The sequence below is a fragment of the Hippopotamus amphibius genome, chromosome 16 (genome assembly GCF_030028045.1).
Source record: "Hippopotamus amphibius kiboko isolate mHipAmp2 chromosome 16, mHipAmp2.hap2, whole genome shotgun sequence".
Taxonomy (NCBI): Eukaryota; Metazoa; Chordata; class Mammalia; order Artiodactyla; family Hippopotamidae; genus Hippopotamus; species Hippopotamus amphibius.
Window position 1 is genome coordinate 28,862,307 of NC_080201.1, and position 13,811 is coordinate 28,876,117.

At 49.7% G+C, this 13,811-nt stretch overlaps 1 protein-coding gene across 1 annotated transcript in view; it reads right to left on the reverse strand.

Moving 5' to 3' along the window:
• The window catches only part of NLRC5 (NLR family CARD domain containing 5), a 68,280-nt gene that overhangs the window by 9,698 nt on the left and 44,771 nt on the right, over positions 1–13,811 (reverse strand). The window contains exons 28-39 of the mRNA XM_057712168.1: positions 11,983–12,069; positions 10,281–10,364; positions 9,411–9,500; positions 8,965–9,030; positions 7,372–7,455; positions 7,201–7,284; positions 4,451–4,537; positions 3,890–3,967; positions 3,054–3,137; positions 2,642–2,725; positions 1,015–1,098; positions 286–369 (exon numbers count right to left, since the gene is read on the reverse strand). Coding sequence (XP_057568151.1) covers positions 286–369; positions 1,015–1,098; positions 2,642–2,725; positions 3,054–3,137; positions 3,890–3,967; positions 4,451–4,537; positions 7,201–7,284; positions 7,372–7,455; positions 8,965–9,030; positions 9,411–9,500; positions 10,281–10,364; positions 11,983–12,069 — 996 coding nt within the window. The remainder of the gene's footprint in view (positions 1–285; positions 370–1,014; positions 1,099–2,641; positions 2,726–3,053; positions 3,138–3,889; positions 3,968–4,450; positions 4,538–7,200; positions 7,285–7,371; positions 7,456–8,964; positions 9,031–9,410; positions 9,501–10,280; positions 10,365–11,982; positions 12,070–13,811) is intronic.

Below are 13,811 nucleotides of genomic sequence, written 5' to 3' on the forward strand. Positions count from 1 at the left end.
AAATATAGAATCTGGATCCAATCAAGCCTGAAGTCAGTTATCTTGTCATTTTCTGTGACACTGAGTTAATACATTTCTGGGTTGGGTTGCTTTGACTGAGTATTCTCTTTCTTATGATCAAGCATTTTGATAACACTCAGAGCCAGGTAAGGAAGTAAAAGGGAGGGCATTCAGCTCACCTGGGTCCAACCGGGAGATTGCCAGTTGTGTTCACAAGAGATGCAAAGGTTCTCAGGCGGGCTCCCAACTCCCCCGCTCCCACCCCCATGAACCACCGACACTTACTCAAGCCTCTTCAGCCAGCACTTGCCCTCAAGGACCCCCATCAACACCTTGGTGCCCTCCTCGCCAAGCTGATTGTTAGACAAGCTGGAGGGGACCAAGCGTGAGGTGAGGGTTAGACAAGCCTGCCCAGCCCCTGGAGCCGAGCTGTCTCGGCTGTCCCCCTCACCCCCTCAGTCCCCCCAGGAGGCTGGCTCTGGGTCTGCAGATCTGAGACCTCAGTTCCTATCTGGGCTCCACAGGGACATTCCTGGCCCCAACGGTCAGGCTCTGGGGTCCCTGAAGAGAAGGGCATCGCAGTCACAGCTGACCCAGCTGAGAAAGGATGCCGGGGATGAGGGCTGCGTCAGAGGGAGTCAGGGAAAGGGATACGTACACACACACACACATACACGTGCAATGATCCCTTCTGTCCCTCAGCTCTCTCTGTACCCAACACCCAGAGCCATTCTAGGCAGAGGAGGACGATGAGCCCCATTTTACAATGGGGCTGCCCACGTCTAGAGAGGCACAGTTATTCACCCAAGGTCACTCTGAGTGGGTGATAAAGTCGGGACCAAGAACCCAGCGCTCAGCCATCCGCAAGCCATACCCAGAGTTGCTGGGCTTCATCAGGGAGAAAAGCGATATTCTGAAGTCCCGCCACCCACTTAACCAAAGGCCCAACCGTCCTCTCCACCCCTTGCCTTCAGCTGGGCCAACCCTTCCCGAACCCTTCCACCTGCGGCTTACTCCAGCTCCTCCAGGTGGTGACAATGGCTCAGACCAGATGTCAGGTGGGCTAGCCCATTGGAGCTCACACAGCTGGAGGTCAGCCTGGTGGGAGTCAAAGGGCAGCAGGTTAGGTAGGAGCTCTGGGTCTTGGGAGCTCTGAATGCTGGTGGCAGAGGGCTAGGAGGTGGGGTGGGGGGTGGTTCCTGAGGGCAGTGGGAGAGGACCTTCCTTCCCTTCATAAATCTCTCCCATCAGGGAATCTTTAAGTCAAGACATAGCTTAGAGGCAGGAACACAGACTAGCTGAACATTTCTTTAAACCACAATCATTCAGGCAGCAACTTCACAATGTCTGCCATAACCAGGCATCACTGTAAAGTCTAGCTAATTACTGTCATTTAGGAGCTCTGCATCTTTATTTAAACAAAAAATGTAGTAAGTATTGGAGAGGGTGTTAAAGATATAGTGGCACCAAAAGGAGACCTCCTCCCTGATGCAATCAATTGAATTAAAAAGAGAACCGAAAGTTAGAAAAGCTCCATTTTGCAACCATCATACTTGGTTTTTGATTCAGGCAAGCATTATCAACGGATGCTAAAATTTGAGGGTGAAAGTTTAAGAACAGGATATTTACATCCTCTTGAAGTATCTTCCTAAGAGTTAACCAGTTAATTACAAAGCAAAAAATAGTAGCTTTGCAAGTGAAGAAACCTGGCAGACACCACCTTAAGCAGGTGATCACAGGTAACATCACCAATAAGGGGGCAAATAGGCATCATGTGCCTCCGGATGTGACACACTGAGAAGAACACAGTAGCACCTCTGTGATATTCTTGCACCAAGTGCCGAACCTTAATCTAAGCATGAGGAAACAGCAGACAGACCCAAGCAGAAGGGCATTCTACAAAACAACTGGCGTGTAAGTGTCATGACAATATCATGAACCACTAAGGAGGGCTGAAGACATTCCAAATTGAAGGAGACTAAAGAGAGATGACAACTAAACACAGTGTGTGATCCTAGATGGAATCCAGGACTGGAAAAAAAAGTTGCAATAAAGATTATTGGGACAGTTGGCAAAACTGAATATAAACTATAGTTTAGATAATAGTAGGGTATCAGTGTTAAATTGCCTGAATTTCACACTTTTACTGGGTTAGAGGAATGTTCTTGTTCTGAGGAAATTTGCTGAAATATTAAGGGGTAAAGGGGTGTGATTATGCAACTCACTTTCAAATGGTTCAGAAAAAGAAAGGGGCAGGGAGAAGGGAGGGGAGGGGTGAGGAAGGAGGGAGGGAAGAAAAGAGCAAATGTGAAAAAATAATGACAAAGGGTGAATTTGGGAAAATGGCATATGGAGTTTCTTCTCAGTTTTCTTGCAACTCTTCTATTAGTTTGCAATTATTTCCAAATAAGAAAGAAAAAGAAAGAGCATTGAAAAGGGAATCACTTTCTCACTACGTGGCTGTGTCGAGGACCATGCACCCTGGCATCATCTCCAGGGCCACATGTGGTCCCAGCCCACGGGATGTGGACACAGAGCTCATGTGAGTCCAGGGTTGGGGAGAACAGGAAGTGTGGGGGCAGGGCCGAGCTGTACAGGGTGGGGGGTGGGGTGGTCCTGAGTGAAACTCTTGTCTGCATACCGGAAGTTCTTCAGCTCGGAGAGGGACACCAGGAGGCTTTGCAGCAGCAGAGCGCTGGCTTCGCAGAGGTTCACCTGGGACAAGCTGAAAAGGCCCAAGCATATTCCAGAGGATTTCAGGCTGGACACACCTCAGGGATCAAACATCACATAGAGAAGGGGAGGCCAAGAGGGGGAAGGCCCACCCAAGAGCTCCCAGTGGGGCAGGGCGACCCTCTGCCACCCTGGGGCTCTCCGCAGCTGGCCAGGTGTGATTCTCTCCTGAAGAGGGAAGCAAGAATGCGGCGGCTAGCACAGCCCCAGGCACTGCTCATCTCCGTCCTGCGCTGGCCAGTCTCTCCCCTATGGCCTGGAGCGGGCACTGGGGTCAACCAGAGAGCTCAGGGCTCCAGACAGTGTTTGGGGGTGCTGACCTGAGCTGCCGCAGCCGCTCACATGTCTCCATCAGCTGTCTGGCAAGAAGGCTGTGGTGGGTCCCAAGGTCACAGTGAGCCAGCCTGGAGGTGGAGAGGGAGGCAGCAGTTTCTAAACACTTGGGTCAGTTTTGGGGACTCAGTCCCTGCCTGCAAGGAGCGTATCTTATGGTGGTAAATAAATACTAATTAAATAAAGTCCCACAATCAATCATGGGAAGCACTATGAAGGAAAGGTCCAGATGGGGCACCTGGCATGGCTGTGCAGGTCGTTCACTGCACAAGGAGACCCAGACAAGGAGGTAAATTGGGGCTGAGATCCAGGTATGGTCTATTCCTCACAATGTATACTTGCAGGGCTGCATTCACCCAAAAGAGGTCAGATTTTAATTTCCAAAAATATGCTATGTGGATTGGAGGAGCTGTGAATCCAAGGCATCTGTAAGAATGGATGACAGGAGGACTTGACTAAGTCTGGGGGTTTAGAGGGGCCTCCCTGAAATGGTGGCATCCTGAAGCATGGGGTCAAGTTAGCCTGGTGAAGAAGGATGAAGAAGGAAAGGGAGGAGAGAATATTCTGGGCAGGGCACAGCCTGTGCAAAGGAAAGGGAGCAAGGTACTGACAGCTTAGGTAGAGCTAAGACTGGGGTTTGGGGTGGGGATGGACAGCATGAAGAGGCAGGTTGGGCCAGATCTCAAAGGCCATGTAGAGACTTTGGGCAACAAAGGACTCTGAGCAGGGGCATGAGAATTATGGGTCAGAAGCAGCAGTGCCCCCCTCTCCCCCTCCCTCCATCACCAGCCTCCTTCTTGGGGCCCCAGGTACTGGGTCCCACCTGAGGGCCACGGCTTCTGGGTTCTCCTGATGGGGAAATTCCAGTTGGATACAGAGCTGCTGCTGGGTCTCGGAGATGCTGAGGAGGGAAGGGGTAGCCCGCATGAGGCCCACGGCAGCTTTCTCACATAAGCTGTGCTGGGACTGGGGCTGCTCAGCTGACTGCACTCCCAGACCCAGTGGGGATCTGGGCATAGGTCAGGGGGACACCAGCGCCTCTCCTCTTAGTTAGTCCATGGGATTCTGGCACCTTTGGTCATGGAAACATGGTGTGTGTTACTGTCACAAGGGCCACTTCCAGTCTCCCAGCAGTGTCTGTCTGGGATCTAACAGCCCTTTATCTTGAATCTGGGGCTGCCTTTCTCTCTCTGGTACTGCAGCTTAACCACTGGACAAGTCCCAACAAGTACGTGTAGCCCCTCACATATGCCCTAGGAGCTCCTGCCATCTTGGGGACTGAAGGAATCACTAGGGATGCAGCTATTACCCCAAAGGGTAAGAGCCCAATGTCTAGATGAGGGATGGTCCCAATGGTCATGAAAAGATGAAGAACTTGACTTACCTTATCTCAGTGACGTTGCCTGAAGCTTGGGCACAGACCTCTAGCAGCGTGAGCACCCCGGCTTTGGCTACCCATGGCTCCTCCACCCTGTCACAGACGTGGACACAGACAAAGGCCCCCCAGGGTTAGTGGGGGTGGGGAGGAAAGTGCCAAGGGGGCCCAGAAGCTTTTTGGTGTTTGCTGATTTTAAAACAATAAAATTTAAAATTAGGCATCAGCATAAAGCAGAAAATTAACATTATCCTTGTTCCAACAGTTATTGCAACCATCCAAAGAGAAAATGTTATTTTTTTAAACAATATTTTTAGGTTTAAGAAAAGGTCTACATAATGTCACATTGCAAAGATAAGGAAATATAACTGTATATAAAACATGATCCCAACTTTGTATTTACAAAAAGGAAAAGTATATATGGAAAGGGAAAAACACACATGGTGAGGAAGAGGGAGACAGAGCTAGGAGAAAAATATATTAAATGTTAATGGTGATTGTTTCAATTGTAGAATTCTCCTGAATGGTTTTTATTTTATTTCTTCTTTAGTTTTCAATATTTTCTGAAATTTCTATAATGTGGATGCATTAATTTAAAGATTTTTTTTTGATGTGGGCTATTTTTAAAGTCTTTATTGAATTTATTACAATATTGCTTCGGTTTTATGTTTTGGTTTTTTTGGCCCCGAGGCATGTGGGATCTTAGCTCCCAGACCAGGGATCGAATCTGCACCCCCTGCATTGGAAGGCAAAGACTAAACCACTGGATCACCAGGGAAGTCCCTGTATGCTTTAATTTAGAAGTAGAAAAAAGAGTTTTTTAAAACAGTGCTGCTTTTTTTTTAAAGAACTTTTACTGAGATACAGTTAACATACAATAAACTGCATATATTTAAGAGTGTACAACTTGGTATTTTTTTTTCTTATTAGTAATGTATATATAGCAATCCCAACCTCCCAATTCATCCCACCCCAACACCCCCCCGCCCCTCCCCCGCTTTCCCCACGTGCTGTCCATGTGTTTGTTCTCTACATCTGTGTCTCTATTTCTACCTTGCAAACTGGTTGATTTGTACCATTTTTCTATATTCCGCATATATGTGTTAATATACAATATTTGTTTTTCTGACTCACTTCACTCTGTATGACAGGACCTAAAACAGTGCTGCTTCTAAAGTTATTTTTTTTCCAAAGTACTGTTTTCTTCTGGGTTTTCCACAGATTTCTACAAGGAATACATACTATGTTTAGAGTAAGACAAGTTTTATTTTAAAATGTTATTTGGGGGTGATCCAGTGATTTGGGGTATATACCCCAAAGAACTGAAAGCAGAGATACAAAGAGATGTATGTGTACACCTATGTTCAGGGCAGCACTATTCACAACAGCCTACAGGTGGAAGCAACCCAAATGTCCACTGACGGATGAATGGCTAAAGAAAACGTGTATATACACAGTGGAATACGCAGCCTTAAGTAGGAAGGAAATTCTATAATGTGGTACAACAAGGATGGACCCTGAGGATATTATGCCAAGTGAAATAAGCCTGTCACAAAAAGACAAATACTGCAGGATTCCACTTGTATGAGGTACCTAGAGGAGTCCGATCCGCAGAAACGGAGAGGAGAGAGGTGGGTGCCAGGGGCTGGGGGAAAGGGGAAATGGGAGAGGGGGCTGGTTCATGGGTACTGAGTTTCAGTTTTGCGTGAAAAGTTTCAGTTACACAACAATGTGCATGTACTTAACACTACTGAACGGTACACTTAAAGATGGTTAAGATGGTAAATTTTATATTATGTGTGTTCTACCCCAATTTAAAAAAATGTCACCCTGGGGAACAACCAGACTTTATGTGCCTCATCACGGGCTGAGTTGAGACGTGCACAGCACTGGCCATGAAGTAGGTATTTTTAGACACAAAAATATGTAACCGAATCTCATGGAGCCTTTCCAGTTCCCGGAAACTCAGGGGTTAGAGGAACAAACTCAATGACATCACAAGGAAGCACCAGACAAAGCCAGGAAGTGGGATGGCCTATATAGCACAGGGGACTTGTTTTGTCCACAGGTCACTTAAAGAGTCTGAAAAGCTGTCACCACTCCATGCAAACGTGGACGTTGACCGGATCCTGGATCCAAAGAGCCAGCTGTCCCATCTGGGGACAGTGGGAACTTTTAGATTGGACTGGGTAATACCTGACATTAAGGAATTGCTACCGATTTTTGTAGGTGTCCTAATTCAACTGTGATTATGTAGAAAATGTCCTTATTTTTTAAAGACTTGTGAAATATTTCGGAGTGATATTTTCCGAGATCTATAACTTACTTTAAGACACATCAGCTAAAAAATAAAAATATGAAGCAAACATGGAAAAACATGAACAAGTGTCAAAATGGTTTCAAAATTGTTTTTCTACTTTTTGGAATCTTCTCTGTTTTTCTGACAGTTTTAAAATGATCACAGTGAAAATACACACATGATATTTGTTACATGTTATTTTTGACCTCAGCTGGGTGTCCTTTGAGGTTTCCTCTTTTTCTGAAATCCCCAAATATAGGCCCCACCTTGGGAAAGGCAGCTTCTCTGCGCCTGAGGGGGTTTCTGGGACTAATGGGTAGGGTGGTTCTGCATCCAGGTGGCAGGGTTCTGGATGCAGGAAATTGCTAAGACCATGACCTTGGGGAGACCCATACTTCAGAGCCCACTTCTGCCCCCATTCCCGCCACAGCCCCCTCCCCGGATCACAGGCAGGCGGTACCTGAGTGTGAAAAGCCCCGTCGGCCACTTTAGCAAACCCAAGAGGAGCGTCAGCTGCTCCGGGCCCAGGAAGCACTGGGTCAGCCTGCGGACAGAGGTCAGTTACCAGGGAGGCTCTGGCAGGGAGCCTCCACCCCTCAGCTGCCGCCCCGGGCTAGGCCTGGTCACTCACGTGAGCTCCGTCAGCTGCAGGGCCTGGCTCAGGCCGGTGGCCAGTCTGGGCACGTGCTCTGGCCCGAAGCTGCACTCGCTTAGCCTGAGGGCAGAGGGCGAGGGGCAGAGCTTGGTCAAGGTCTGTCGGGACTGCTATCCTGCTGCCTGCCAGCCTCCCCCGGGACCCATGGGAGAGCCCCCACGGAGCACAAAGGCCTGGACCAGGGCCTGAGAAAAGGCCAAAGATGCAAACCCTGCTCTGGGAGCTTCTCTTCTCTTCGGAGAGACCACCTCCCAGGAAAGTGCTAGAGGTCCATCACTTACTGAGCCCTGACGTAAGGCAGGCCCTGTGCCAGCCTCTGCCTGCACCCTGTGAGCAAGCAGGTGCGCCTGCCTCACGTGCCATTTCTCACTCAACCCCAACAGCATCACCTACAGGCGGAGAAACTGACCAACCAAGGACACACAGCTGGTAAGAAGTAGGGACAGATTCAGGTTTCAATCCAAGTCAGCCTGACTCCAGACCCCAAAGCCGTAACCACTTCCCTAGCCTCCAGTATCACCCTAGTCCAGGCTCCCTGGGGGGCAGGAGGGACTGGGATTCTCCCTGTGGCCCTGCCCTCCCAGGGCCCGGCCCCGTGTGGCCGGCAGACAGGCCCCGGGACGCGGTCTCACAGGCAGGCTGAGAAGAGGGCCCAGCACAGTACCTCGGGGCCGCTCCCCATCACAGGACAGGGGCCATGGGAGGCGCCCAGGAGGGGCTGACATTTGAGCTGGGTCTTAAAGGATAAGGAGAATTTGATCTCAGAAAAGGTGCGGAAGAGAACGTCAGGCCGAGTGCCCAGAAGCAGGAAAGATTCATCAGGTAGTGGATGCTGGGGAACCCAGATCCCTTGTGGCTGAATCTGTGCTCACATGTGCTGTGTGTGTGGTGTGTGGGGGTTGGTGTGTGTGTGTGTGTGTGTGTGTGTGTGTGTGTGTGTGTGTGTGTGTGTGTGTGTGTGTGTGTGTGTGTGGTGTGTGAGATGCGGTGTGTGTCTGTTTGGTGTGAGGGTGGGGTGTGGGTGGGGTGGGGGAGTGAGGAAGAACACGATAGGCGGTGACAGCCAGATCAGACTCTGAGGGAGGAGACCAGGCTAAGGAACTTGAACTTTATCCCGAGGGCAGCTGGGAGCCACTGAAGGGCTTAGAGCAGTGGAGTCACTGAAATGGCCAGGTGCTTTCCAGGCACTTTATACATATTTACTCATTTCATCCTCACGATAACCCTAGAGGGTGGGTCTCACTGTTACTCCCATTTTATAGACGAGGAACTGAAACACAGAGAGGTTAAGTCCCTTGTCCAAGGTCACACCACTTGGAGGTGGTAGAGCTAAGATTTTATCCCAAGTGGCTCTGGAGTCTGACCTCTTAACTCAGAAGCCTCCAGACGTATAGTTAGGACTTGGCTAAGGGGCCCAGCCCCGGGGATGGTGGTGTAGGGAGATTGGGGGCAGACATGGGGGAGGCAAATCCAGGCAGTAGCTTGAAGCAGCGTGTGTGAAGGAGGAGAGGACTCAGAGAGGAAGGAGGCACAGAAACCGCCACAGGGTCGGCCCAGACCTGGAATTACCTTAGTGTCTTCCTAGCCTCCTCCTGTCGGGAGAAGTGAATCCAGAAGGTCTGCTTGGAGCCCAGGCTGCCGAGAGAGGGGTGTGTGAGAGCCAAAGGCCCAGCTTCGCCAGCATCCTCAGGACCCAGATGCCAGGGGGCATGGGAGGCAAGGGGGCTGGGCCCCCAGGGGCAAGGGAGGGTGGAAGTCACGGGAGAGACCCTTGCCAACCAGAGGAGACCCCCATCTCATTCTTCGAGGATGCTAAACCTGGTGTTTCCCACCCTGCGGCTTCCCTGGGCCCTGTGGCACATGGGCCTCAGAGGGTGGAAACAGTGATCCCATGTTCAGTGAACCCCGAGACTCAGAGAGGGGCAGAGGATGTCCCAGGTCACACAGATGGATGGCCACTGAGCATGCAAGTCCTGCTTCCCCACCACCAGCAAGTGGCACCAGCGTCTCCTTACTTCACTGAGGCCTCCCGGACACGTGGGCAGGAGGGGAGAGTCTCCACCAGGCACAGGACACCCTCCTGAGAGATACTGTTGTGACTTAGACTAGAAGAGAAGAGAGGTTCAGGATGGGGGGTGGGGGGCAGCACCAGCCCAGCCCCACCTCGTCTCCTCCCTCCCAGCTGTCACCTCCTGGAGTAGTGTCCTCACTATCCAAGTGTCCATTCTCCAGGTGGAGACACTGAGGTCCAGAGAGAGACCAGAGGGGGACTATCCCTGCACGGCAGGTTAGGCACCAGGCTCCAAGTCTTTGAGAGCTGCCCCCACTGCGCCTGCTGCCCCTGTGGTCTGAGACCGGGTGATGATGAGGTCAGGCTGGCAGCTCCAGCTCCATGGGGGTCAGGGATGCCCACAGCACAAAGCTCAGTTGCCTAGCAACAGGTTGTATCCTGGCTCTGGCCACCAGTCTCCCAGGTCGCTGGGGAGACTGAGTGAGTATGACTTCCTAGGGACCCTCCCTGCTGTGGCAACTTCTCCAAATCCACGTCCTATAGATTTGGTCAGAGGAACTTCAGGGATAGGCTGGACCAAGAGCCAGGACAACTGAGATCCTGCAGCTCATTAGGGATGAACTGTTGCTCCCTGGGTCACTAAGCTTTAGTCACAAGCTCTCCTGGGTGTCTGACGGAGCTCTGCCCATAGTGGGCAATGAGGGAAGGAAGAAAGGACCCAAGGTAGGCAGAGGTCAAGGTAAGAATCACTCCGTTCCCCTCCCCAGCTCTTGTCCTCTGCAGTTTTCTAGGGATGCCTCAAAAGAAGCCCACTAATGTTCTTGGCCCTGGGGAGTCTTCCTCCTTGCTGTCCTTGAGGCTGCTCGTCACTTACTCAAGTGAACCAGAGATGGGCACCTGAGGGAGACACTCCAGGAGGCACCTGAGCCCGGCATCACACAGCAGGTTTGCTGAGAGGCTGCAAGAGGCATGAAGACGTTGTTGGTGCTCAGAAATGCCTTCTCTTCAGTTACCATCACTGTTGCTCTACCCACCCAGCACTGTCATTATCACCTCCACCATCACCTCCATCGCTCCGCACTGCTTCTGTTCCAACAGCACCGCTATCGTCACCAGCACCATGCCATCACTACTACTCAGCATCACCGTCTCCATCACCACTAGAATTATCACCACCATCCCCCTCACCAGCACCACAGTTAACCGGTCCTCATCTTCCCCTTCCACGTCTGGGGACCACTCGCAGGACCCATGTGCCTCCAGCAGGCTTTCAGGAGTTAGAGAACATTCGATTAGCTTTACTATGCACTTGGCCTGCCTCTGTTGGGAGTCATAATGTTTTTTTTTTTTTGGGAGTCATAATTTTTGAACAAGAGTAAATTCAGGAAAAAGAAAGATATTTGGAGGATGCATTTACCCAGCACATTTCTTCTTTTAATTTGGGAATGCGATATTGGAAATTGCACTTGAAGACTTTCTTATTTCCCTCCATTGTAGCATCCTATGGTTTTAGCTACAGTTTCAGGAACAATATAATCAACGTGCCTGGGAATATCTGGTTTTTGTTTTGCATCTGTGAACTCATTTTGCCCCTGATTATAACACTTCTAAGGCTTGTTTATTTCATCTTCTCCTGAGAAACTTTACAAATGAAAAACTAGTTTGTCTCAGGAAGCCACTTAATAAAGTAATCTTTAAAATAAGAAAAAGCTCCCTCTATAATGAAAAAACCAGAAAGACTTAAAGACATCCTGCTTATTCATCTTTCTTTAAAATACATGATTTTCATCAGTCACATTTCTCTCCTTGGCCACATCACAACAGGGATTTAAATTCTGTTTTTTGGGTAGACAGCTCTCTTCATATCCTGCTTGTCCTAAGCTGGACTCCTAACAGTTTTGACCACAGACTCTGCATTGTACTAGTTGTGTAACTTAGGGCAGGTTCTTAAACGCTCTGCATCTCAGTTCTCTCATCTATAAAATGGGGACAATGGTACTTAGTGTTGCTGGAAGGATTAAAAGAATATGTAAAGCACTTAAGGCAGTGGAGAAAGTGCTCAATAGGTATTAGCTTTTTTTCCCCTACCCACGTGGGCCTGCACTGTTTGTGCACCCAAGACTGGCCACACAGATACCACTTCTCATCAATACGTGAGCCCACAAATCCCCATCCTAGCTGGCTCCAGGGTCCTCCGCAGGCTGAGGCATTCGTTGCTCTTAAGCACCTGCCAGGCAAACCAACAGATCCTTCCATTCAGGTCCCACCAGCCAGCAGAGCGCCAATGCCTTGATCAACATGAGGCCAAGGGGCTCCTGTGGCCTTTTGCGAAGGGATCCCCAAATTAGATCAAGGGCACACCCTGAACGAGCTCCACCGCGGTAGCAATGAGGGGTGGGAGGGATAAAATGGGGACAGAGAAACTGTGTGGATGTGACTGAGTCCCAGGCATCCCATGCCCTGTTAGCTGGTCCTGAGAGGTGCTGAGCGCACACATGCACACACGTACACCCTCCTGGGTGCCACCCAGGCACATGTTCCCGGGCTCCTCTCCCTCCTCCTCCTCCCCGACTTACTCCAGCTGGCTGAGGTCTTTACACTTGCTCAGCAACCAGCACAGCGGCTCCACGTGCTCCTGGCTAAGGCGGCAGCCTGTGAACCTGCTGCAGGAAGGGGCACAAACTGGGGGTGGGGCCACTCAGACCCTCTCTGCCCTGGCTAGTCCTGGGGGTGGTCTCTGAGTTTCAGTGGGGCCTCACTCTAGCTTGGATTCTCTGGAAACATCCAGCTCCCACCATTCCCACCTCCACCCACAGTGGATCCCACTTACAGTCTCCCTCTGGGGAGGTGGTTCTCAAAGTGTGGTCCCCGACCAGTCCCACCAGCATCCCTTGGGAGCTTGGTGAGAGGCACATTCTGGGAACGTGACCCAGACCTGATGAATTAAAAGCTCTAGGAACAAGGCTCTCCAGGTTGACTTTGATTCAAGGTGAACTCCTGCCCTTGGGGTCACTTTAATAACAGACATGGGGGTGGAGGGGAGGAGGCTAAGGGTGATGTCTGCTCCTCTAGAGGGTTATTGATGCTGGAATCAAAAGTCATAGCAAGTCTGTCTTTGAGAGGTCTACGCTGAGATTACACAACAAGGTAAATGAACAGCTTATGGCCAGCCAACAACTTAAAAACAAAATCTTAAAATGAGAAAGTACCTAAAACCGATATCTCAAATTTTTATCAGTTACTCTCCTTTATGATTTTTTTTCCATAGTCCTAAATTCCCTATTACACTATTGTTTACTTCTTTTTTAAAAATCAGCTCATCCTTCTTAGTTAATGCATGTATCGGAACAGGAAACCCTGTATCACTCACTCCAGTGGAAAACTGGCGTTGCCTGCCCCAAACAGACCATAAGCATAAGGATACAGGAAATGAGAACCAAATATCATCATTAAATTCAAGCCAGATACTGGCACCTACTGAGAGCTCTCCCTTTATTTAAAAGGGAGCTTAAAAATGTTAAGAGGTGTTACAGACACGCTAACACCCAACTGAGGCTTCCTCTCGGCCTTAATCAGACAGAGAATTGACGCTGAAGTACTCTACCATCAGCCCAAGCTCCTAAAAATCAACCCATCCTGGTCTATGTCCTACATTTTGGAAATCACAGACTTGGAAACTATGAAGGTATTCTAGAAGTCACGATAGTATTGGGTTAGGACAGGAACTGGAAAAACGACAGCCCAAGGCTGCCTGTTTTATGGGACCTGCATGCTAAGAATGGTCTTTCCATTTTCAAACAGAAAAGAAATCAAAAGAAGAGTAACATTTCATGACATGTAAACATTACATGAAATTCAAGTCTCAGTGCCCATAACCCCAGTTTTACCAGCACACAGACACACGCCTTCATTTACATATTGTCTGTGCTGCTTTCAAGCTAAAATGGCAGGGTTGAATAGCTGTTACAGAGACCCTATGGCCTGGGAAATCCAAAATATTTACAATCTAACCCTTTACAGAAAAAGTTTGCCCGCCCCTGAGCCAGGAGCGCCATAGGACTGCCTGAATTCAAGTCCCAGCTGCACCCCTTCCGGCTGCATGACCATAGCTGTGAGGCTGATAGGATGTAATCTGCGCGAAGCTCTTAGAATGGTGCCCTGCAGATGCTCAACAAATATCAGCTCTTTATTTAGTGTTATTTCACAGCTGAGGAGGCTGAGGTGCAGAGAGGAGAAGGATCTGGTCCAGGGTTGCTCAGGGAGCCAGTGGCATCAAATAGCTACCAGAAATGTCATCTCTGTATTCAGAGATTGTCCCCTGGCCCCATTATCCTGTGCCATGCCTGCTCCCCTCTCACCAATGCAACCACAGAGCACTGGTCCAAGAGTCAGCAGTGGGGAGCTG